Raw genomic sequence first — 25844 nt, forward strand, 5'->3', positions numbered from 1 at the left:
GTCCATCCGCGAGGACAAATAGCGGGTCCGATTTTCTAAAAAATACTCTGTAGCTGCCAGATACACCCTTATTGCCCGAAACACATCCAAGGAGTGCAAGGCAACTTCCTTAGGATGCCTAGGCTTGGCACCCGAAGGGGGGCAACACAAAGTCTTCCTTCCGAAGGTCATCTCGGACTTTCATCTGAATGGACAGACATGGACGCAGAACCACCAGGTAAGGTGAACGACAATATAAGGCCACCAGTTCAGACACCCTGCGCGCCAAAGTAATGGAAACCTGACACAACGTAAGAGGGGAATCTCCTGAATATTTTCAAAAGGGAGGCTTCTGGAGAACTGACCACACCAAATTGAGGTCCCACGGCGGCAATAGAGACAGCACTGGAGGAACTAAGTGTCCCACACCCTGGAGAAAAGTATGCACCAGGGAGTGTGTCGCCAGCAGGTGTTAAAAGAAAACCGCCAGGCCAAGACCCTTGATGGTACTCAAGGCCAGGTGCTGCTCAACCCCTCATTGGAGGAAAGCCAAGATCCGAGCCACCAAAAAAGGTACGAGGGTGAACCCAGGGGGAAACCACACAATGTACCTCTTCCACGTACAAATGTAAATCTTCCTAGAAGTAGATTTTCTAGCCTTTAACAGCGTAGGACTCAGTGAGTCAGACCACCCTCTGTCCTTCAGCACCTGGCTTTCAACAGCCAAGCCGTAAAAGCCAGCAACTGTAAAGAAGGATGGAATATTGGCTCTTGGGACAGCAGATCTTCTCTGAGAGGGAGTCTTCAAGTAGCATCGGTGACCAGCCGTACCAGATCGGCGAGGCCAGTCTGGAGCCACTAGGATGACCGGAATCCCTTCTGCCTCGATGCTGCGTAGTAGTCTCGGAAGAAGCTGAAGAGGAGGAAAGGCGTAAATGAGATGATACTGACTCCAAGGAGCCACAAAAGAGTCTGTAGCGACGGATCCTGAGACTGTCACAAACTTCAACTTTCCAGTTGAGGGAAGAGGCCAACAGATCCACCTCTGGAGTACCCCACCGGAGACACAACTGATGAAACACCTCCGGATGAAGAGACCATTCTCCCTGGTCTAATGCCTGTCGACTGAGATAGTCCGCCTGCCAATTTTCCACCCCTGGAATGTGCACAGCAGAGGGCTGGAACAAATTTTTGCCCCCCTCAGAATGCCAGCTACTTCCTGAGCCGTCAGGACACTTCTTGTGCCCCCATGGTGAGTGACATAGGCCACGGCCGTGGCATTGTCCGATTGAATCCGCACCTGAAACCCCTGGAGCCGACTTATCCAATGATCCAGACAAAGTCTGATCGCTCGGGGCTCCAGTACATTGATCGGTAGTCTGGACTCTTCCTGAGACCAGAACCCCTGAGAACGATTTGTGCCAAGGACGCCTCCCAACCTGCACAGGTGCATGCAAGTCCGAAGAGACGACCATCTGCTGGTCAGCAAAAGCCGAATTGCCTCCTGCAACTTTTGAAGTTTCTCCCGAGGAAGAAACACTCTGGATGGAACCAGAGCAGACTACTGAAGATTCAGAAAACCAACCGAATTCCCTCAGCGTTCACAGAATAATCTCAAAGTTGTCCAACAAGGCGGACGAAGACTCTGCTCGTAAAAGCAGATCATCCAGGTACCCCAGTACCCCGATACCCCGCTGATGCAGTAATGCTGGAACCGGGGCTAACACTTTGAGGAGCAGAAGCGAGACCAATGGGTAACGCCACAAATTGATAATGCTCCTCGCTCACTGCAAAGCAGAGGAAACACTGATGGGCAACACATATTGGGATGTGAAGGTAGGCATCCTTGATGTCGATGGAGGCGAGGGAATCCCCCTGATGTAGAGATGCCAACACTGTGCACATGGACTCCATGCGGAACTTTAGTACCTGCACAAATCAGTTTAGCGCCTTGAGGTCCAGTATTGGGTGCACCTTGCCCTCCTTCCTGGGAACGGTTTACAGGTTTGAGCAAAAACCTAGCAAACGTTCGAACTTTGGATCTTCATATCATGCGGAGGAATTTTTTGCCCGCAGGTCTGGCAGCAACTGCTCGTGATTTGCCCGACCAGGACTTTTTGGAACCCCCAGCGGAGGCCTGAAAGGGCTTGGATCCCTGGTCTTGAGAGGGAAACAATCAGGGAGACTGCCAACTGCGATCCCACAAAGGGGACGCAGGTCAAAGGCCCACAATGGACCACCTATCGGATCCTGCAAAAAAAGACAAGGGGGGGTTGCCCACCGAACCCTCCATTGAGGACATAATAGGACACAACCCCCCTAAAGGGGGCTGCCCGCCATGATGAGGAAGCGCAGGCAGGGTACCCTCACTAAAACAAGGCAGGTGTCCTACACAATAGCAGCAAGGCTGTCAAAAAAAAAAAACACAATTACTAAATGAAATTTGTGCCTTGTGCGGCGGTTTTCGTTCAAATATGAAATTCGGACACGTGTCACATTCTGGGAGACTATATACATAAATATATACACATATACACTTAACTGGAGGGGAAAAAAAATAAAAAAACGCAACAAAATAAAAAATAAAACTATTATTCTATAGGCTATCTCTCTATATAAAAGCCTTGGACAAAAGGACATTTTCCCTCACTTCCACTTGGTTTGAGCCTGGCAGAGGTTCTAATCATTCCCCACTATGCTGCAAAACAAGAACTAAAACAAAATTTTGATTAACTAGAGAAAAAAAAAAAAAAAAAAAAAATTTTAAGAAGGCAAAAGGAATACCTGCTGCTCCCTCTGCACCCATTGCAATCCCCAGCATCTGTAGTGGTCAGGGAGCAGACAAGCAATGGCGTTTCAAGACATTGGCTGCCAGAAAGGAAAGTTCAGTTGCCTCTTTGCCTTTTACTGTTGTCCCCCACATGCAAGAGTCTGTGGGGACAGTCAATACTGGCTAAAGACCCTCATACCTTTTTTGGGGGTGGAGGCGGCTTCTGTTGAAATGCCAGTTTCACAGCTTCAGCAGCAGTCTCTGGTTCTCGGTTTATAGATTTCTTTGAATCTGCTTCAGATAACACGACGAAAAAATGGTGGCATTTCTCACATTTCACAAAACGGGTAGAGGCTGCGAGGAGAGAATTGTGAAAAGAGTCACAGAATCGGACCTTAGTTTTCGTACAAGAACATGAACAGTATTTTATTCACTATTATAACACAATTAGTGTAAAAAGTAAGGGTGTCTGGTGTTCATTTCACCTTTTTTGAATACATTAACAAAGCAACTTCATTTAAAAGTATGGGAATTTTTCTTTTTTTGGGGAATCATACTTACCTAGGTGGTACCGATGCTGAATCTGCCCCCCCCCCCCCAAGCTCTACGACTGAGAACCGAGTGATCAAACAACTTCACTGTCAGTAACTCTCTGCTCCCCACTTTGCTCACTGGAGTGCTGGGTTGTGGAGGGGGCGGCTGGCTCAGATTCTCAGCAGCTCGCAGAGAGGCTGAGCCAGGTGTCGGTCCAGGCATGTGGGGTGGATCCTGACCATATGGTTGCGATCTTGCCTGAACCGTCTCTGTGACGTCAGACTTTGTCCCCTATGTCAGTGGTCCTCAACTCCGGTCCTCAGGGCCCACTAACAGGCCAGATTTTAAGCATTACCTTGAGGAGATGCAGACTAGAGTACTGCAATCACTGAGCAGCAAATGATATCACCTGGGATGTATTTCAGTTATCTTGCAAACCTGGCCTGTTAGTGGGCCCTGTAGGCCAGGGTTGAGGACCACTGCCCTATGTGATGGGAAAAAAATAATTGCTTTTGCTCGGGTGTGTGCGGTAAAATGGAATGTGTATCGCAATCATTTACATGCGCAGGCGGCCCTGACATGCGTTTACGTTCCTATGTATTTATATGTGAGGGTGGGGCTGCCTCAAATTTTTTTTTTTTTTTTTTTTATTTTTATTTCTAGCACCAGACCTTCGTTGTCTCTAAACAGACGACCTATATGGGGGGGGCGCGCCTTTTAAAAAGTGTTATTTATGGAAAATATAAAAAAGGTACTGAAGTTTGTCACCATTTCATGGGCGCACACAAATTTAGGGTTCGGCATTTAGTTACTTGGTGCAACCTCATCTTTTATATTATACCAAAAATGTGGGAAATTTTATTGCCCAAAAATTTACTTTAGTGTTTTTTAACAGAAATTTTGTGTTTCCTAGACCTTCGCGTTAATTTCTTCAGGCCTAAAATAAAAAATTTTTTTATGCAAGTGTGCAAAAAAAAAAAAAAGCACAGTTAGTGGGCTGTGACTGAAAAAAAGGTTTAGAAAAGCTGGTCTAGCATACCAAATAAGAGTAAGCTTGGATAATCACAAGTTATGTATGTGGCTGCAGGCCTGAAACAAACCAGTTTGAACTTACAGACAAATGTCTCAACATGGGTGCACAGATCTCCGCACTTCGGGCACCTCAGCTGATTTCCACCTTTGCCTGAACCCCCTGAGGATTTTTTGCCGCCGCCGCCTCCTTCACTGGCTGCTTTCTGTGCAAAAGAAAAAAAAAAATTGTTCACGAGTTCCATAAACAGAAAGAGAAGGACTGCCTCCACCCATTCAAACTTCCGGCTGGCATTACCTTGTTCCCTTCACCAGATCCTTCTTTGCCAACACCATCTTTAGATGCAAAATACACGGCTGTTACCGAGAATCTTCTAAAGTGTGTTTTTTGTAGCTTATCAAATTCAAAAGTTCCTGGTCTTCTGAAAACAGAGAGATGCCCACGACCACATACCGCACCTGTTATGGAAAGAAAAAAACACGACCTTCATATACCAGGTAATGACAACCAAACTTTAAAGCTCAACTCCACGTTTAAAGTAGAACTAAAAAGGCAAAACTTTTTTGTTTTGAATAGAGAGGAGAGGGATAAAAACCGCTGTCTGTGCCCCCATTTGTCCTGCTTACCATCATCATTGAAAGTAAAAGAAAATCCAACATTTTGGGTTGTCCCCAGAAAAGTAATAAAAAGGAGAAGGTTTTCCAATGGGGACACTGGCTCTGGTGACCTAGGGAAGGGGGGGACCCAAGGAATTTCCTTAATTTGCAGAGATTTTGTTCACTTCCTGTTTGGCTATGGGACAGGAAGTGAATGGGTGATTTCCACAATGGGACACAGGTGGCAGGGGGGGGGGGTAGAAATCTGACAGGCATTACAGCCCTCTCTTACTCTATACAAAAATGGAAAAAATAAAGTTTTGAATAGAACTCCACTTTAACCGCTTCCATACAGAGCAGTTAGACCCCCTTCCTGCCCAGACCAATTTTCAGCTTTCAGCACTCTCACACTTTGAATGACAATTGCTCAGTCATGCTACACTGTAACCAAACAAAATTTTTATCATTTTTTTTCACACAAATAGAGCTTTCTTTTGGTGGTATTTGATCACAACTGGGGTTTTTTTTTTTCGTGATATAAGCAAAAAAAAAACACACTCTTTTTTAGTTTCTATTATAAAATTTTGCAAAAAAATAATTTTTCTTCATACATTTGGGCCAAAATGTATACTGCTACATGTCTCTGGTAAAATTAACCCAAATTAGTGTATATTATTTAGTCTGTGTGAAAGTTATTGAGTCTAGAAGCTATGGTACCAATTACTGAAAATTGATCACACCAGATGTACTGACTGCCTATCTCCTTTCTTGAGGCCCTGAATTGTCAGGATAGTACAAATACCCCCCAAATGACCCCTTTTTGTAAAGTAGACAGTCCAAGGTATTTAGTAAGAGGCATGGTGAGTTTTTTGAAGTTATAATTTTTTCCCACAATTCTTGGGAAAATGAAGAAAAATTTTTCTCTTCTTTTTCCCAAAACGTCAATTTATAAGCTATTTCTAACACATAGCATGTACACAGCAAAAATGACACCCAAAAATACATTCTGCTACTCCTTCAGAGTATGGCGATACCACATGTGTGAGACTTTTACACAGCCTGGCCACAAAAAGAGACTCCACGTCCAAGTAGCACCTTCAGGCGTTTTATGAGCATAAATACACATAAAACTTTCTTACTACCTATCACACTTTTCAAGGCCCTAGAGCACCAATACAATGGAAAAGTCCACAAAATGACCCCATTTTGGAAAGCAAACACTCCAACGTATATTCTATGAGGCATTATGGGTCCTTTGAACATGTCATTTTTTTCCACAAGTTTTTGGAAAATGTGGGGGGAAAAAATTTTTTTTTTTTTTTTTTTTTTTTTTTTTTTTTTACACAAAGTTGTCAATTTATAGGATATTCCTAACACACATAGCATGTACATAGCAAAAAATGACACCCCAAAATACATTCTGCCACTCCTCCTGAGTATGGCAATGCCACATGTGTGAGACTTTTTCACAGCCTAGCCATATAGAGGGGCCTAACATCCAAGGAGCACCATCATGCATCCTAGCCACTTGCCTAGGCCTATTTTTGACATTTGCTAGAAAACTACTTAGAACCCCAAAACATTATATATTTTTTTTAGCAGAGACCCTAGAGAATAAAATGGAGATTGCAATATTTTTTATTACACCGTATTTGCGCAGCGGTCTTCCAAACGCAAAAAAATGGGAAAAATTCACTTTTTGGAATTAACAAATAAGAAACCAGTAAAGTTAGCCCAATTGTTTTCCATAATGTGAAAGATGATACGCCAAGTAAATAGATACCCAACATGTCATGCTTCAAAATTGCGCACGCTCACAGAATGGTGACAAACTTTGGTACTTAAAAATCCCCATAGGCGACACTTTAAAAATTTCTACAGGTTGCTATCTTAGAGTTACAGAGGAGGTCTAGGGCTCAAATTATTGCTCTTGCTCTAACGATCGCGACGATCACATGTGTAGTTTGAACACTGTTTACATATGTGGGCGGGGTTTCCGTATGCGTTTGCTTCTGCGCGCGAGCCAACGGGGACAGGGCGCTTTAATTTTTTTTATTATTTTTACACTTTTTTAAAAAAAAAAAATTGATCATTTTTATTTCTATTACAAGAAATGTAAACATTACTTGTAATAGAAAAAGGCACGACGGGACCTCTTTTTTGTGAGATCTGGGGTCAAAAAGTCCTCAGATCTCACAAGTACACTAAAAAAGATAGAAAAAAAAAAAAATAAAAAAAAAAAAGGGAGATCTTTAAACTGGTTGCTAGGCAACGACATTTGCCGTAGCTCCAGTCCTCCAAGACCATAGAGTCGAGTGAGGGCAAGCTTGCCCTCACTCGACATCCTGTCTGAGGATCTGGGACCGGATCGTTTTCCCCGCTGCCGGCGGGTCCAGTAAGCGGGGAAAAGGACCAGAATGCGGCGGGAGGGGGGGGGGGGCCCTGATCTTTCCATGATTGTGCTCATGTGGTGCAGGACATGCTCCTTCTGGGACCAGCACCTAGAACTGACATTGAGCCAAGAGGAAATCCATAGGAAGCTTGTAGAGGCACTGCCTAGTTCTTCTGGCTTATTTCAGCCCCTCCGATTTTGACAGGCTGCTGGCGTTTGGGCACTTTAAACACCCGTCTATGCTGTATCAGCAAAACCACCTATGTTCATGTGCCCTTCTATGTGTATGTCATGTGTCAAAACAGGAAGCACCGTGTGCCTATTGGCTTTGGAGATCGCTTAAGCCTCGTACACACGCACCGATTGTTGGCTGTAAATTTTCGGCCAACGTCCGATCATCGGCTTGTTAGTATGATGCTTCCGACAACCGACTGCGACTTTTCGGCCGAACAAAATCTGGTGTGCATGCTATAAAATTGTTGTTGTCCGTCAGCAGAACGGCCGATTGTTCGTCAGTGAGTACAGATTTCGGCCGACAAAAAATGTGATGATCAAGACTGGGCATGCTCAGAGAAGAAAAAACACACGGAAAGTAAACCAGCACATGACATCACTTCTGCAGTTGGTTGTTGTTGGCCGACAAAATTTGTGTGCAGTCTAGAGCACATTTCAACCAATACAACAACACTGGACAAAAGACGGCCGATCGGTCGGCCAACAATCGGTGCGTGTGTACGGGGCTTCAGTCCAGTGTGTACGGGGCTTCAGTCCAGTGAGTACGGGGCTTCAGTCCAGTGAGTACGGGGCTTCAGTCCAGTGAGTACGGGGCTTCAGTCCAGTGAGTACGGGGCTTCAGTCCAGTGAGTACGGGGCTTCAGTCCAGTGCGTACGGGGCTTCAGTCCAGTGCGTACGGGGCTTCAGTCCAGTGCGTACGGGGCTTCAGTCCAGTGCGTACGGGGCTTCAGTCCAGTGCGTACGGGGCTTCAGTCCAGTGCGTACGGGGCTTCAGTCCAGTGCGTACGGGGCTTCAGTCCAGTGCGTACGGGGCTTCAGTCCAGTGTGTACGGGGCTTCAGTCCAGTGTGTATGGGGCTTCAGTCCATAGTTATCTGCCAGGCTCATCTGGGAAAAGCACTCCTCAATATATCAAATGATAATGCTCCGACCTACTTTTCGCAGTGCCAGTTAGAAGTCACCATATGCTGTCAGTCTATATATAAATAGCACAGATCATATACGTATTTTGTTACCCATTTTGTCTCTGCTTATGTGGGAAAATTTTGCAATAGTATAAAATGACAGCACTTGTTTGATGACAGAGCTATTCTAGGCTGCCATAACACACACATTACAGCCGAATGTAAATACTCCCAGAATGTCAAGGCTTCCAAAACAAGGCTACATGATGCAACTACAGGAATGTACATGGTGTGCAGTCTCTGCACAAACACCAGAGCTTCATGTTAGAATAAGGACTTCCTAAAAGACCTTCAGCTGAAGAGCTTGGGCTCGTTACTTTGCCATTGCAGAAGAATCTCACATTTCATGTTAAAACCTCCGTAATGTTCATACAAGGGATCCTCACACTGGAAACAGGCAGAGCAAAGGTGGTAGTTCTTGGCAGAGGTGGGGGACTTGAGTCACATGACTTAACTTAAGTCACCAGTTTGAGGACTTGAGACTTGCTTGACTGAAGTTAAAAGACTCGACTTGACTTTGACTTGGGACATATGATTGACTTTACTTTAAGGTTATTAAATATTTGCATTTTCTCAAGATGTGTTAAAGCAAAATTAATGTGCCTGTTATGTTTCTGACACCACAGTCATTTAACCACTTGCCGACCAGTCACTGGGACTGTACTGCGGCAAAGTGGCTCGATTCCATCCAGTGACGTAGACTTACATCGCTGGACTCCTCCCCCTGTAGGCAGCTCCCGCTGTTTTCAGTCACAGCGGGAGTCGGGCCAGGGGTGATCACCGCCGCTCTTCCCCGATCGTCGGGGAATCGAGTTTGGAGATCCACCCGCCTGTGTAAACAAAGCGGGCGGATCTCCTAAGTGACAGATTGCAGGGTTCAGCATAGCTGAACATGTGATCTGTCCCTGTGTCACTCAGTCACCTCCCCCCACACACGTTAGTAAGCACCAGGCATACATTAACCCCTCCCTCTCCAATAAAATTAACCCCTTCCCTGCAAGTGTCATTTTTACAGTAACAGTGCATATGTATAGCACTGATTACTGCAGTAATGTCACTGGTACTCCCAAAAGTGTCAAAAATGTCAGTCAAGGGTCCGATCTGTCCGCCGCAATGTCGCAGTCCAGCAAAAAAAAAAAAAAAAAAAAACACACGCAGATCGCCGCCATTACTCGTTAAAAAAAAAAAAACACCAAAAATGACAGAAATCTTTCCCTTTGTTAGTAAACGCAATAACTTTTGCACAAACCAATCAAAATACGCTTATTGTGATTTTTTTTACCAAACATGGGTAGCAGAAAACAAATTGGCCAAAAATTTAAAAAAATTTTGATTTTCACTTTTTTTTGGGGGGGGGGGGGGGGGAATTTCATATAAAAAAGTTGAAAATATTGTTATTTTTTCTAAATAAAATGCTCTTTTTTTTGTTTATAGCGGGGGGGGGGGTAAAAAAAAAAAAAAAAAAAAAAAAAAAAAAAATCGCACAGGTGATCAAATACCACCAAAAGAAAGCTCTGTTTGTGGGGAAAAAAAAGACGTCAATTTCGTTTGGGTACGGCTTCGCATGACCGCGCAATTGTCAGTTAAAGTCGCACAGCGCCGAATCGCAAAAAGTGGCCTGGACGTAAGACAGCGAAATCCTCCGGTGGTAAAGTGGTTAAGGTGGCCATACATTATGCAATTTTCTTACAATTTTCTTGAAATTTACCTTCAACTATGTACTAGTACAAAGGCCTACCTAATTGGAAACAAGTGAAAGTGTTGTTTAGCTTTGACCTCATTATGTGGTTTGTGGTAAAACTAACAGAAAATTCAACATGTATGGCCAACCTAAAGCCTAGTATAAGCAACAATTTCAGCCGACCGGTCGATTGTCTTTTGTCCAGATTGGTGTCTGTTGGTTGGAATGTGCTCTAGACTGCATACGAATTTTCTCGCCTGACAGAATTCTACTTCAGAAGTGATGTCATGTGTTGGATTGCTTTCTTTGTGTTTCTTTCATCTCTGAGCATGCCCAGTCTTGCTCATCAGATTTTTCCCTGTCGAAATCTGTACTGACTGCACGAAAATCGGCCGTGTTTTGACAGTGGATAAATTTTATAGCCTGCACACCATGATTTTTTTCAGCCGAAAAGTCGCAGTCGGTTGTCGGAAGAATCATACTAACAATCCGAAAATCGGCAGATCGGTCGAACGAAAATTCCCGGCCAAATTTCGATGCATGTGTACGAGGCTTTAGTCTCCTAAACAGGGGCACAGACGGCAATAAGCGCTCTAATCTCTCTCTACTCTATCCAAAACTTTTTTTTGGACTTTCGTTATATACTTTAAGGCTTTCTACTAAATCTAGAACTGATGAAGGAGCACGGATGCTCCGAACGCGTGCAACCCCTATTTTTCTCCTGCCAGGAAGTGATGTCATCAGGGATCAGAAGTCGGCAGCCGGAGCCCTGTTGTGCATGCTCCGCCGCGGCCAGTGACAACTAGCAGTCCCACAGCGGCTCGGCTATACCTCTGGAACCTCACCACCTTCTCCTATGACCACTATCCTGGAAGAGGAAGATGGATGACCCTAACAGTCTTTGTGTACCGGTCTCACCCAACCTCGGACAGTGAGTCACCAATTTTAACAGTGTTAAATAAACTTGTACTATACTAAGCTGGCGCCGCTCTCTCCTTTCTTGCATCTCTCAGGGCTTCTCCACGCTTCAGCCGGCTGCCGCGGACTATAGCTTCCCTACAGTACCAAACTTTGTTTCCCCCCCCACGCAGCCCCATAACCCCCCCCTCCCATCCACCCACATTCCTTGTACCATCTTGGGATTTTAGAAGAGTGCCATGACACCCCCCACGAGAATGACAGGTGGCTTGTTTACACTAGCCGCCTGCCTTTCTCCCGCTGTCACGGACGATCATGAGTGAGCGGCGGACATCAGGTCACAAGCGCGCGGGGGGGGGGGTCCGGCAGCGCGCCTCTGGCAGCGCGCGCTCGCTCCCCAGTGCCTCACAGACTAGTGACGTACAGGTAAGTCACTTTGCCTGTGAGGGGCTGACCGCCGCAGTATATGTACTTGCGGCGGTCGGCAAGTGGTTAAAGGACTGTAAAAAAGCAGGGGTGTCCAAACTACGGCCCTGTAGCTGTTCAGGAACTACAATTCCCATGAGGCATTGTAATTCTCTGACATTCACAGACATAACTAGGCATGATGGGAATTGTAGTTCCTGAACAGCTGGAGGGCCATAGTTTGGGACACCCCTGTATAATAAGAGGGACTCCAGTACAGTAACCTGGGCTGACAAGTTAACCTTAATAAATATCACTATCAGATGATATACAAACCTTTGTCTATTTGGCATACCTTTTAATAGTGTGGAAAAGCACCCAGCACTTTACATACAGTGCCGGCTCTCAGGATCTTATGGCGCTTTCCCACTGCATGGAACCGAACGGTATGGCTTTCAAAAACAGTACCACCTCGATTGTGGTTCCAAGAGGTACCATACCCGGTACCATATCCCACAATCCTTTGCATGCAGTCACTACTAGCCACTGATTGGTCAGAGAATCGTTATCCCACCCACTTAACTTTAGTACTACTTTAGTGGAAAAGCAAACCATACCATACCGAACCAAACCGTTTCAACACCGTACCATGCGGTACCAGCAGTGGAATAGCAAACCGGGCCAAGCCGGTACTTGCAGTGGAAAAGTGCCAATAGTGTATGGTCTTTATCTCACCTACAAGGACCCAGACAGGATCCCATTAACCTACAACATCAAGTTATTTATGATTTTTTTTTTTTTTAAAGTGGAGTTCCACCCATTTTTGGAACTTTAGATCTATGTAATCCCCTTTAAAATGGCTTTTACCAATGGAAACTTTTTTTTTTTTTTTTTTGCTAGTAAATACCTTAATTTCGGCTTTATTCCTCCTCTCCTCACTTCCGGGTCCGATCGGCGATGACGTCATTCGGCGATCCGCAGTGTCTGCTGGGATGTATTCTATTCCAGAAATCTCGCAGTAGCTGTATCTGTACTGAGCCGTGCCTGCCCCGCCTCCGCCCCACCTCCGCCCCGCCTCCTCTAATTGAGTTGCATTGTATGAATGTATTAAGGCTGTTCTCTGCCCCGCCTCCGCCCCGCCTCCTCTCATTGAGTTGCATTGTATGAATGTATTAAGGCTGTTCTCTGCCCCGCTTCTGCCCCGCCTCCTCTCATTGATTTGTAAGAGGAGGCGGGGCGGAGGCGGGGCAGAGAACAGCCTTAATACATTCATACAATGCAACTCAATGAGAGGAGGCGGGGCGGAGGCGGGGCAGGCACGGCTCAGTACAGATACAGCTACTCCGAGATTTCTGGAATTGAATACATCCCAGCAGACACTGCGGATCGCCGAATGACGTCATCGCCGATCGGACCAGGAAGTGAGGAGAGGAGGAATAAAGCCGAAATTAAGGTATTTACTAGCAAAAAAAAAAAAAAAAGTTTCCATTGGTAAAAGCCGTTTTAAAGGGGATTACATCCAGCTATGTATTCCAACCTATTAAAAATGGGTGGAACTCCGCTTTAACTAGCTTAAAAGGTTTTAAAGAAACTAAAAAAGTATTTATTGTAGACTGCCAACAAAACAGAACGGAGCTAAAACCATAGAAAGCTGCACTTATCCCATCCTCTTAGAATGCTGAGCATTCCAATTCACAAATCCCTAGGATGTAAAGCAACCGTTACCAAGCAGTTTTTAAGCTTTTTCCCCTCTACAAAAGGTCAGCAAAATGAAGACAGGTTAGGTAAATTGAGGGGGTAGGTAAAAGTATACGGTGTTAAGCAATTTAACAAACATTTCATAGAAATTCTGTTGTGTATTAGCACATGTTGTACTATGTGTGATATCAATTGCTTTAAGGGGAGGGGGAAAAAAAAAAAAAAAAAGCCCTTTGTTTTTTCCAGGACCCAACCATGACAGATCATTGGTAAAAGCAGGGCTTGAGCAATCTGCTTCGAATCTAGGAGACAGTTTGTGGGTGGCGATATGCAACGTGTATTGCAATAAACCTTTTCACGCGTAGGTGCCCCAATACGTGCGTTTGTTTATAATATAATAATGAAAAATAATAAAAATAATAGTTAGCTGCAGCCCTAGCTTATATGTGGGTATATGTGCGCTTGGGCCTCAATTTTTTTTTGGGGGGGGGGGGGGGGAGGGATTTTATGTGCTTGTGGGGGGGGGGGATTTTATTAGCTTGTGCAATGGTTTTGCACAGAGCAGCCTGGATATTCATCTGCTTGCTTGTAACCATTTAACAATTGGGGACAGGTTCTCTTTAAAGCGGAGTTCCATCCTGGGAATACTTTTTAATAAAAAATACCCCCGGGACAGTCAGGGCTAGTACATTCCACAATGGATAGCCTCTGATCTGTCCCGGGTTGCACTTACCTTGAAAAAGTATTGTCCAGCGCTGCCATCTCAGGTGTGGGCAGCTGAAGCCAGCGCGATCCTCTTCTTTGGTCCCACGATGCACTGCACCAGCCCCGCCGTCACTTCCGGTGCGTGCGCATCATCCCTGCACAGCTTCTGGGCATGCCCAGAAGCTGTTTAGAAGGGAATGACGCGCGCGCCCTGGAACTGACGTCGGGGCCGGCACATTGATTCCTGGGAGCGATGACGTTCAGCTCCCAGGAATCATTGCAAAGCCAGGAAGTGACGAATCGCCGTGGCCGCCGAGGGGAGGAAGAGGGAAGTAAGGTAAGTATATTTTCTTCTATATGAGGTAAAAAAAAAAAAAAAAACGCGATTATCCATTTGTTTTTCAGGTGACCCGGGGCGAGAAGATGGAAGTATAAATTTAGGGTGGAACTCCACTTTAATGGACACATCCATAGTCTAAAGGACTCTGCATATCTACCCTGTGCTCCACCGAATGTAATGCAGTACACATCGCACTGTATCACATTCTTTCCTGGGTACGGTATCCGGGGAAACTGACGGGGACCCAGAAGTAGCGTATATGACAAGATGACAGTATATGACAGGAACAAGATGGAGAGGAGAGCAGACACGTGTCCACTTCACCTGCCTCCTCATTACCCAGCGGGACCCACTATGCCAGTCCCGAGCCCGCAGATGAGCAAGCAGAGCCCAGGACACAAAATGGGGGGGGGGGGGGGGGTGACGGAATTTGGACACCCTGACTGGGTATCTCCGCCAAGAACCTGCTTCCTAAGAGCTCTGGAACACGGGATCCGTGAATCTGGCTATAGTTACCCCAAGAACTCGACAGTACAAGTTTTGGAGTGAACCAGAATCAAAACTGTTAATTGAAAACACAAAGAAATATACACTATGGGACAACCCCTCCCCCTTAGAGCCAATCCACATACACATATACATCCCATAATAAGCTTACTCAAGGCAGACAGGAACAATAGAACAATGTAATGCAGGTATTCAACAATAACAAACCCCAACCCACTAGCAAGGGTCTATGAAATGCTTCTGCAATATCCTAGCAATCTGCAATATATCTTTATATATTTCCTGAGGGACACTGTTCAGAAATATTATTGTACCAAGTGAAAGAGCCCTTCACTCTTTCAACACAAACCACACATATAGAACCCAGGATAAGCGGGGTAACATGAAATGCTGAGTCCAGTGTGGTTGTACAGCGAGTCTGATTAGTGCAGACCCCACTGGGGTTCTTAGTCACCCTGTGCCCCTAATAGACGCAGGTTGACTTACACATAAGAGGGGCCGGGAAGCTGGACAAGGAGTCTCCCAACCTCCCTAAAGCAATCTAGATTCCACAACCCCTCCAACCAAAGTGACTCACGTCACGGGTGGGGTTCAAGAAATTGGTCAGCAGTGGAACCGCCCAAATGCCTGACAAGCCCTGCTGTGAGCGAATGTAGAAATATTTAAAGCAGAGTTCCAGCCTCGGGGGTCAATTTGAGCTAAAAATCCCCCCCGGGACAGTCAGGGCTAGTACATTCCATAATGGATAGCCTCTGAACTGTCCCGAGTCGCACTTACCTGTAAGAAGAAATACTTACCTTAAAAATTTCTTCACCAGCGCTGCCATCTCAGGTGTGGGCAGCTGAAGCCGCAGCGTCCCTCTTCGAGTCCTCTTCTGTGACGGAGTCCCACAGTGCACTGCACCGGCCCCGCTCATCACTTCCGGTGCAGGCACGGCATCCCTGCATAGCTTCTGGGCATGCCCAGAAGCTGTTAAGCAGTGAATGCCACGCCTGCACCGGAAGTGATGAGCGGGGCCGGTGCAGGCACATTGACTACTGGGAGCGAGGACGTTCAGCTCCCAGGAATCATCGCAAACCGGAAAAGATGGCACGGGCCGCGGCCACAGAGGGAGAAGTGGAAGGAAGGTGAGTATATTTTCTTCTATAATGAGGTAAGTGACAAAAAAAAAATAAAAAAAATTGCCAGTATCCATTTCTTTTTCAGGTTGCACTCAGCAAGCGGATGGCCCAAAATTGATTTTATCAATTTTGAGGCCGGAACGCCACTTTAAATAACATCATTAATTATTATATTTATTGATACCTACCCAGTGCCCCAAACTGCATGTCCCTGGCGATACAAATTGCGCATCCCTGCAACAGTGAATGGGCTCACATAAGCCCAGGCGCCAGGACACAATTTCTAGTCCCCTTGGAGACCTGGAACTTGAGCCCTGGGAAAAAGGATGTAAGCTAATGCACATTAACTTTTGCCCGTCTATAGACCCGCTAATTGCCTGGCTGGCATACTTATACTCTGGTTGGAAAGGTTCTCAGTCACCATCTTGGATAATTCTAGCGATCAGTTCTGAACTGACTTTCTAAATATTTATTCCTGGTTAGCGACTAAAAACATACAGCTGCCGGAGAACGACACGCAAACAAGAGTAGAAGAAGGTGGTCAGCAATGGAGGCTTCTATGTCCCTGGGGAAAGGTGGCCTTTAAATGGAATAAACTGTAGGAAAAAAAAAAAAAAAAAAAAAAAACACACACACACTAAGGAATGATTAGTGTGTCACATGGCCGAGGGTGAAACCAGTAAATTCATTCCTCTACTCCACCACCTTGCTGTGTGCATGATTCAGATAAGGAGCAACAGGAAAATGTGCAACACCAATGCGTTTCAGCTGCAGCTTGCAAGGATTATGAAACAGCAAGAAAGCTTCACATATGGAAAACAAAGATTCCAGGCGAAATCCCCCTGCAACCAATACTCTTCTCAATGTACTGCAGACAGGCACAGGCTGTGGTGACAATGCTGCTGTGAATTTGGGAGCAATGCAGCAGCATAGCTACTCCATCACAAGAAGCTGGATTATATGGACTACACTGGCAGAATCAACAGGAGTGAGACTTTGAAGGGAGTCAAAAAGCCTCGTACACACACAACGATTATCGGCCGACCGATCGGCCGTCTTTTGTCCAGTGTTGTGTTGGTTGAAATGTGCTCTAGACTGCACACGAATTTTAAATCGGCCAACAAAAACCAACTGCAGAAGTGATGTCATGTGCTGGTTTACTTTTCGTGTGTTTTTTCTTCTCTGAGCATGCCCAGTCTTGCTCATCACATTTTTGTCTGCCGAAATCTGTACTGACTGACGAACAATTGGCCGTTCTGTTGACGGCCAACAAAAATTTTATAGCATGCACACCAGATTTTGTTCAGCCGAAAAGTCGCAGTCGGTTGTCAGAAGTATCATACTAACAAGCCGAAAATCGGCCGATCGGACGTTGGCTGAAAATTCACGGCCAACAATCGTTGCGTGTGTACGAGGCTTAAGGGTCCTTTCACACTGGCGTTCCGCTTCTTTCTTCCGTTCAGGCATTTTTTTTTTTTTTTTTGGAATGTCACTTTTTAGGGTCCGTTCCGTATGTCCATTTTTCCTCTATCCGTTTGCAGATGAAAAAAAAAAAAAAACGGACATAATGTCTATGGGCTACCCGACTTTAGCGGAAGACGATCTGCTGACATTCGTTTTTCGTCCGTTACGTTTTTTTTTTAAAAAAAAGCGGAAGAAAAATAAGTTTTTTTTTGAGACGGAAGAGAATCCTATCAGAACGGACGAACAACGAATGTCAGCGGATGGTCATCCGCTAACACATAGACATACATTATGTCCATTTTTCATCCACAAAACAGAGGAAAAACGGACCCTAACAAGTGACATCCGTTTCCATAAAAAAAAAAAAAAAAGGCTAAACTGAAGAAAAAAACGGAACGCCCGTGTAAAAGGCCCCTATGGGCCCTTTCACACATGCTGTCCGTTTTTCATCCATCCATTGATGGATGAAAGACGGACATGAATGCATCTCTATGTAAAAACGGACGACAACGGATGATCATCCCATTTACATCCGTTTTCATCCACTTCCGTCAATGTCCGTTTTTTGGCATTGGGTAGGCATTGGTAGTGGATGTGAAAAAAACACGGATGAAAAAAAACTGATACATTTTTGACGTGACAAAGGATTAACTGAACAGACCGTATGTGTGAAAGGGGCCTAAAGCCCCGTACACATAAGAAATTCGGAAGGGAAATTTCGCCCGACAACCGATCTGTCAATTTTCGGATTGTTAGTATGGTGCTTTCGACAGCCGACTCCGACTTTTCGGCTGACAAAATCCTGATGTGCAGGCTATAAAATTTGTCGTCTGTAATACAACGTCGGATTTTCGTCTCATTAGTACAGATTTCCACGGAAAAAAAAAATCTTAAGAGCAAGACTAGGCATGCTCAGAGACGAAAGAACACATACAAAGCAATCCAACACATGACATCACTTCTGAAGTAGAATTCTGTCGTACGGGAAAATTCGTATGAAAAAAACCTCCTTTACTTTCCACATCAGACAAGCATGCCACAAAAAACGGACGACAGATCGTTCGATAATCTGATCGTGTGTACGGGGCTTAAGGCTCCATTCACACTGCTGCGATGTTATACATCACGTGTAATTCGCATTGCACTGCTGTGCAGATCACGTGCGATGCCAATTCAGCCATACACATTGTATGGCTGAATTTGCATTGCATTCACACCAAAATGGTGCAGGACCCTTTTTTTGGTCCACACTGGAATCAGAATAACACGGGTGTTCACCCACAAGATCCGATTCGGGCACCATTTGGCAGTTCGCACTGCGATCTAGGAGGAGGGGGGGGGGGGGGGGGTAGTCATTAACTTTGCATTATACAACAAACGTTCCAGCGCTAGCAATGAGGCACCTGTACTGAGAGAAATCCCAAATCAAATCAATGTAGCTGTCTAGATTAGTACAGATAACCATCCAACAAGCAAGCAACAGCGCTGTCCGGATTTTGGCATCATCAGGAGGCTGATAAACAATGGATATAATAGACCATTTATTGGAAAATGTCAAAGATAAAATAGAATTGAAGTCGATAAAAGCGGTTACTGTACCAGACCGGTATAGTCCGATGATCGCTAATGACTGCTTGGTCCACTGGGTGAAATGTAGCCAAACCCCTGTTGAGTACTGGTCGGGGGAGCCGTGTACAAGCGGGAGCCGAGCCAGGCCCGCCGGTGCTCACCGCGACTCAGAAGCACAGGGCGGAAGTCTCAAACCTGGAAACATGAACCAGTCTGGTACGCAAGAAGGAGACGTTACCGAGACGACATGTGTGAACCGCCGGCAGGTGACACCCGGTGCGGGAACCCGCACTGGAATTGTGCTGGTTCTCGTATCGCATACATGTAAACCTGGGACTAAGATTTCATTCACACTTGTGAGACTCCAAATTTGCACGATTTTGTTTGCGACTGATGCATCTTTACATCTTGGCACTCAAGTCACATCAAAGTAGTGCAGGAACCTTTTCAAAGTCGCAAGGAGGAGGAGTGGAGAGGCACAGAATCCAAGTTGGATGAGGTCCAGTGTGAAGCTTCCACAGTCAGTGATGATTTGGGGAGCCATGTCATCTGTGGGTGTTGGTCCTCTGTTTTATCATTGTCCAAAGTCAGCACAGAGCCCTAGCAGAGTTTCTCAACCTTTTTTCAGTCAAGGCACCCTTTGAAATTATGGACAATTTCAAAGGCACCCCATTCGTAAATGTAAACAACAATTGTAATAGTATTACATAATGCAGTAACAGCCACAGGTAGGGCACCCAACGTTAGAAGGGCTTTATTCTTCCAACACTTTTGCACACTGGTACTGACTAGTATTCCTATGTTTCTCTTCTCCCTCAATTTCCCTCCATCAGTCAGCTAACGTCACCCCAGTGCTGATAGAGAGGGGCAGAGGAGGGTCAAACAAGGATGCTGTGGAGGCAACAGACATCCTCCTTAATAATTGATGATGTCAATGGTTGTTAGGATGCCAGCCTTTTTCAACCAAGGTGCCTTGGCCAGTGTTAATTTCGTCGACTAAAACAGACTAAAACGTTTTCGTCGACTAACACAATTCAGATGACTAAAATACGACTAAAACTAAATTGCCATTTTAGTCAAAAGACTATAACTAAAACTAAATCGAAATTTGCTGCCAAAAATTAACACTGGTGCATGCTCAAAGCATAAATAATAATATATATTAGATTTTTCACTCCAGGACCAGCAGTAGTATATAATGAGTTTGGAAATTGTAGAGAAATGCTTAAATAATGCATTACAATTTACAATTGAACTACACCCATTCCATTATAGAGGACTAAAATGAGTTTTAGTCGACTAAAATGTAGGGCGTTTTAGTCGACTAAAATACACTGGAGTTTTAGTCGACTAAATACGACTAAAACTAAAACACTTGCAGAAGACTAAAATAGGACTAAAACTAAAATGCCATTTTAGTCCTAAGACTAAAACTAAATTGAAGTTTGCTGCCAAAATTAACACTGGCCTTGGCAAAATGCCTAAAATTGCCCAAAAATTGTATACAAGCCGGAGTTTGGTTGAAGTCTGCGACAGGTTTTTGATTGTGCACCATTATAACCTTCTAGCTGCCGGCATCCTAAAGATCAATGACATCAGTTGATAAGGAGGATGTAAGTCGTTGAGTAATGGAGAAAAAAACTGAGGGGAGAAGAGAAACATTGGTATACTAGTCAGTTCCAGTTTGCAAAAGTGTATTTCCTTTGGAAGAAAAAAAAAAATCATCTCTAAAACGTGGGTGTCTTACTTGTGTGGATGTTGCTGCATTATGTAAAACAATTTGAATCGTTTTTACATTTTAGAATGAGGTGCCTCAAGACGGTCCATAATTTCTTTTAAGGGTGCCTTGAGATTTTCCATAATTTTAAAGGGGCCCCTCGACTGAAAAAAGGGTGGAGAAACACTGGTCTAGAAAGTCGTAATGGTGCATAATGAAAACCCATGGCTTTGCATAACTAAAAAGCAGGCTTCATAAACCTGCTGGCTTGTATACAATTTTTTGTTTAAAAATGTTTTAGGCTTTTTGCCAAGGCACCCCTAAAGAAACCTTAAATCGGTTGTAAACCCAGAAAAAAAAAAAAAAAAAAAAAAAAAAAAAACCCTGCAAGACAAAAAGGCATAATGAGCTAGTATGCATCGCATACTAGCTCATTATGAATTACTTACCTTACAACGAAGCCCTGACACAGACCCCCGGACATCGCTGCGGGTGCTGCCATGATCCCACGGCATTCTCTTCCGGGTTCGGCGGATCCAGCGCTGTGATTGGCCGGAGCCGCGATGACGTCACTCCTGCGCATGCGCGGGGGAGTGATTTTCCGGCAAGCTCCCGGCAAGGGAAGCTGAAGGTCCGCCGGACCTTCAGAGTGCGTGAGCGGCTGCATGCACTGCAAATATCTCCTAAACCGTGCCGGTTTAGGAGATATTAATTGTACCTACAGGTAAGCCTTATTATAGGTCTTATTATAGGCTTACCTGCAGTTAAAAGTGAAAAAAAAGCGGGATACTACCTCTTTAAGGCACCCTGGTTGAAAAAGTCTGTTCTAGAGAACTTCATGCTTCCCTCTGCTGAGCAGCTTTATGGAGATGCCAATGGAGAAATGCCAATGCTAGTTGTAGGGATGCTTTGCACACACAGATTCCTCTTGTATTAAAAGTTGTATTGTAACTGTACTGTCAGAAAAATCCTATACTATTCTTATTTCTGGTTATACAGGCTTTTTTTTTTTTTTTTTTTTAATATTTCTACACGTGTTGTGTAAATAGTTACATAATTTTTTTTTTATGCTGGCCATCTAGAAATAAATCAAAATAATTCATTCTATCATTCTTCATAAAAAACATGCGTGGAGAGAGATATCTTTATACAGGCATACCCCACTTTTAAGTACACAATGGGACCAGAGCATGTATGTAAAATGAAAAATGTACTTAAAAGTGAAGCAATACATTTTTTCACTTCTCAATGCATGTAAATACACTAGCTGTATAGGAAATCTTGGTCAGCTTGACCTGGCACTGCTCCCAAACCATAAGTGAAAAGGACACCAAACTTGGGGAGCATGTTAAGGGGATGGAGGACTATGACATAGTAGATTACCTAGGCAAGCTGGCCGGCCACAAATAGGATATATTGTAGTCCTGGGTCCCCTCTTGGTGCTCCCTAAGTTTGCTATCCCTGTCACTTATGGTTTGGGAGTAGTGCCAGGTCAAGCTGACCAAGATTTCCCATAGACGTCAATGTTAACCACTTGCCGACCGCCGCACGACTATCTACGTCGGCGGTCAGCCCCTCACAGGCAAACTAACGTAGGGCTACGTCGCTTGCTTGTGAGGGTCTAGGGAGCGAGCGTGCGCCGCCGGAGGCGCGCTCTCGCGTGGTCACGGACCCCCCCGCGCATGTGACCAGCGGACCCGATGTCCGCCGGTCACTCAGCGATCGGCGGGGGAGAGGGAGAATGTCAGGCAGCTTGTGTAAACAACCCACCTGTCATTCTCCTCGCTGTAAAGACACTGATCACACGGATCTACTATGTAGATCTGTTGATCAGTGTCCTTACAGCTGAAGCCACAGCCAATCACAGTAGAAAGCACGCCCCTAGGGACACACACAGCCCCTCCCTCCCAAATAAAGTTAACCCCTTCACTACCAGTGTATTTTTACAGTAACAGTGCATATGTATAGCACTGATTACTGTAGAAATGTCACTGGTAACCCCAAAAGTGTCAAAAATGTCAGTCAAGGGTCCGATCTGTCCGCCCCAATGTCGCAGTACCGCAAAAAAAAAAAAAAAAAAAAAAAAAAAAAAAAAAATTTGTAGATCGCCGCCATTACGCGTTAAAAAAAAAAAAAAGACAAAAATCTTTCCCTTTGTTAGTAAATGCGATTACTTTTGCGCAAACCAATCAAAATACGCTTTTTGCGATTTTTTTTACCAAACATAGGTAGCATAAAACAAATTGGCCGAAAATGTTAAAAAATTTTGATTTTTACATTTTTTTTGGGGGGAATTTCATATAAAAAAGGTGAAAAATATTGCTATTTTTGCAAAATTGACGCTCTTTTTTTGTTTATAGCGCGTGATCAAAAAAAAAATTGCACAGGTGATCAAATACCACCAAAAGAAAGCTCTGTTTGTGGGAAAAAAAGGACGCCAAATTCATTTAGGTACAGCGTCGCACGACTGCGCAATTGTCCGTTAAAGTCACGCAGTGCCGAATCGCAAAATACCCCCTGGTCAGGAAGGGGGTAAAATCTTCCGGGGCTTAAGTGGTTAAAAACCGGGAGTAGTGCAATGCCAAGCTGACCAGGCTGTGTCTGTACTCGCGAGTGTACGTAAAGTGAGTGTACTTAAAGCGGTGTATGCCTGTATACATCTCTCTCTCTCTCTCTCGTATATGCCAGTGTAGAAGATTTTTTAACCTTAAAAACATCCCAAAAAATTGGGGGGGGGGGTCCATCTTATATGTGTAGTATAAAGTGTGAACCTTAAGAGAACTCCAGGATTAGGACTAATTTACATAGTTCGTTTGGGCCAAGCTGATCCAAAACGAACGTTTCCTTATCGGTCAGCCGTAGCTTCAGCTACATACATTTTACCGCACTGAGCCAATCACAGCGAGCGATGTATTCTATTAATGAAAACAAAGCCAGCTTGGATTGGCCGAGTCAGAGGTTGTAACATCAGCCCGCCTCTCTGACTCTGTATTCATTAATAGAATACGTCGCTCGCTGTGATTGGCTCAGTGCGGTAAACTGTATGTAGCTGAAGCTACGGTACATACAGTATTACCGCACATCCAGCAGACTGATCGATTAATGGGAGTAAACAGCTACTAGATAAGACCCCAATATTACACCAGCAAGAAGAGGTAAATATGAGGCAAGGGTAGTCTTAAACAGCAAGTATAGCCCAAAACCTATGTTTAACTGGAAAATTGGGGGGGGGGGGGGGGGGGGAGGGAGGTGATATATATATATATATATATATCACACACACATACATACCACACACACACACACACAATATATATATATACATATACACATACACACACACACAGAATATAAGTGTGTGTAGTTTGGTAAAATGTCCAAAGGTTATAAATGTGACATAAGACTAGAGAGACACCGAGCGGTGACAGCTCCAGGGACACTTCAATCATGTGACTTGGGTTTCAACACAGACATTATCAAGCCCATAAATCCCAGCTGAGCTTGTAAACAGACTGCCTGTCACCAAGGACCGATGATAATTGGAACAACACAACTGTAACAGCCAAACAGGTTTCTTATTTCCCTTTCCTTGTACTTCTCAGGAAACAAAGAGGCTAAAATATGATTGCTTCAGTCGGCCTTGTATTACACCAGCTTTCACAAACTGACCCAATGGGATTGATTTCCTAAAAAAAAAAAAATGGGGGAGTGCATAAAAATCAATCATTTTCCACAGTCAAAGGTTAATTTGTAGAAGCTGAAGTTAGAAGCTGATTGGTTTCTATGCAGAGCTGCACCAGATTTTGCACTCTCCAGTTTTGGTAAATCTCCCCCCACTGCACACAACTAAGGCTGGTAACACACTTGATGGAAATCGGATGAAATCTCATCCGATTTTTCTCTCTTGCTCAGCGGTCATAACAGTTTTTAGTTGACAGTGCATAAAATGTTCACAAAATTTCTCATCCGATTTTTTTTTTTTTTTTTTTTGTGACATTTGTTCCTAGACTTCTGGATAGTCAGCAACTTCAGATCATGCGCGGTCTTTCGATTTTATTTACCGCGAACGTACTGCATATACATTAAATGAAAATTGGATGTCTGGGGACGGACGATAAAAATTTTGGTGTTTTGTCTCCCTTTCGTTAAAAATGTCGGCGTCGGCTGCTCAAAGTTGTGTACACACTAGACAAAAATCGTACGATTTTACCTCGGACGGGAATTTTCTGCAGATTTGTGTACCCCACTTTAACACCGATACCAAGGGAGGAGACCATGGATGAGGCACTTGCAGTTTACATAGGAATAGTATTTTTCTTTTTTTTGCCAGCACAGCGGCACCTTCTACACATTTCTCTATCATTAATGTGCATCTAGTGTAGTACTAATAATAATAATAAACTAGAAAACTTACAATTTCCGGGGAAATTGTGTGAAGTGTTCTTGCCGTGTGGGGGGGGGGGGGGGGGGTGCGCGGCGTGCGGTGTGGTAGCAGTTAAGAAATTGTGAAAACTATAAGGACTATGGCTTAGCCACGGACATTTTTAGTGGCTCCAGGGATGGCTGAATGTTTTGATATGAGATTTGTGTAGGTGAAAATGAGGGAGTGGTGGCAGTTTAGAAATCATGCCCTGATTTTTCAGCTCCCACTCTAGTTTTGAACATTCCGCCATTCATTCCTATGGGACCAATTTCCCCATAAAAACGCCGATATTTCATTAACCGTTCCACAAAGTAATAGCACACCAATCGGAACAACCCACACGTTCGGTATATTACTGTCTATGTACTGTAAAAACTGTGGGAGGAGTTAAGGTGGTAAATTTGGCTATAATAATAAGAATATATATGTGGGATAACACTAAGTGGTCTTGCCATGCAAGAATACTTAAAGTGGGTTTCAGCCTCCCCCTTCAAAAATTAAAAGTCAGCAGCTACACACTGTACATACTGTAGCTGCTGACTTAATATTAGGACACTTACCTGTCCTGGAGTCCAGCGATGTCGGCATGTTTCCATTGGCTGTCAGATGCTGCCGTCACCATTGCCGGTAAGGGAACCAAGCAGTGAAGCCTTGCGGCTTCACGGGCGGGTCCCTACTATGCATGTGTGAAGCGCGCTGCAAATTCCTATTGGCTCGGAGGCAAAGGAGGGGGCCGAACTTCTGAGGGGCAGCGCAGCGGCGCCGTATCCTGGAAGTGGGGAACGGTTAATTGTAA

At 44.5% G+C, this 25844-nt stretch overlaps 1 protein-coding gene across 2 annotated transcripts in view; it reads right to left on the minus strand.

Moving 5' to 3' along the window:
• Positions 1 to 25844, minus strand: part of CLPX (caseinolytic mitochondrial matrix peptidase chaperone subunit X) — an 89073-nt gene that overhangs the window by 52957 nt on the left and 10272 nt on the right. For both annotated transcript variants that reach the window (XM_082255403.1, XM_082255402.1), the window contains exons 2-4: positions 4611 to 4771; positions 4398 to 4518; positions 2949 to 3103 (exon numbers count right to left, since the gene is read on the minus strand). In XM_082255403.1, coding sequence (XP_082111529.1) covers positions 2949 to 3103; positions 4398 to 4518; positions 4611 to 4771 — 437 coding nt within the window. The remainder of the gene's footprint in view (positions 1 to 2948; positions 3104 to 4397; positions 4519 to 4610; positions 4772 to 25844) is intronic.

This window comes from Pelophylax lessonae (assembly GCF_965119305.1).
Source record: "Pelophylax lessonae genome assembly, chromosome: 4".
NCBI classification, from domain to species: domain Eukaryota; kingdom Metazoa; phylum Chordata; class Amphibia; order Anura; family Ranidae; genus Pelophylax; species Pelophylax lessonae.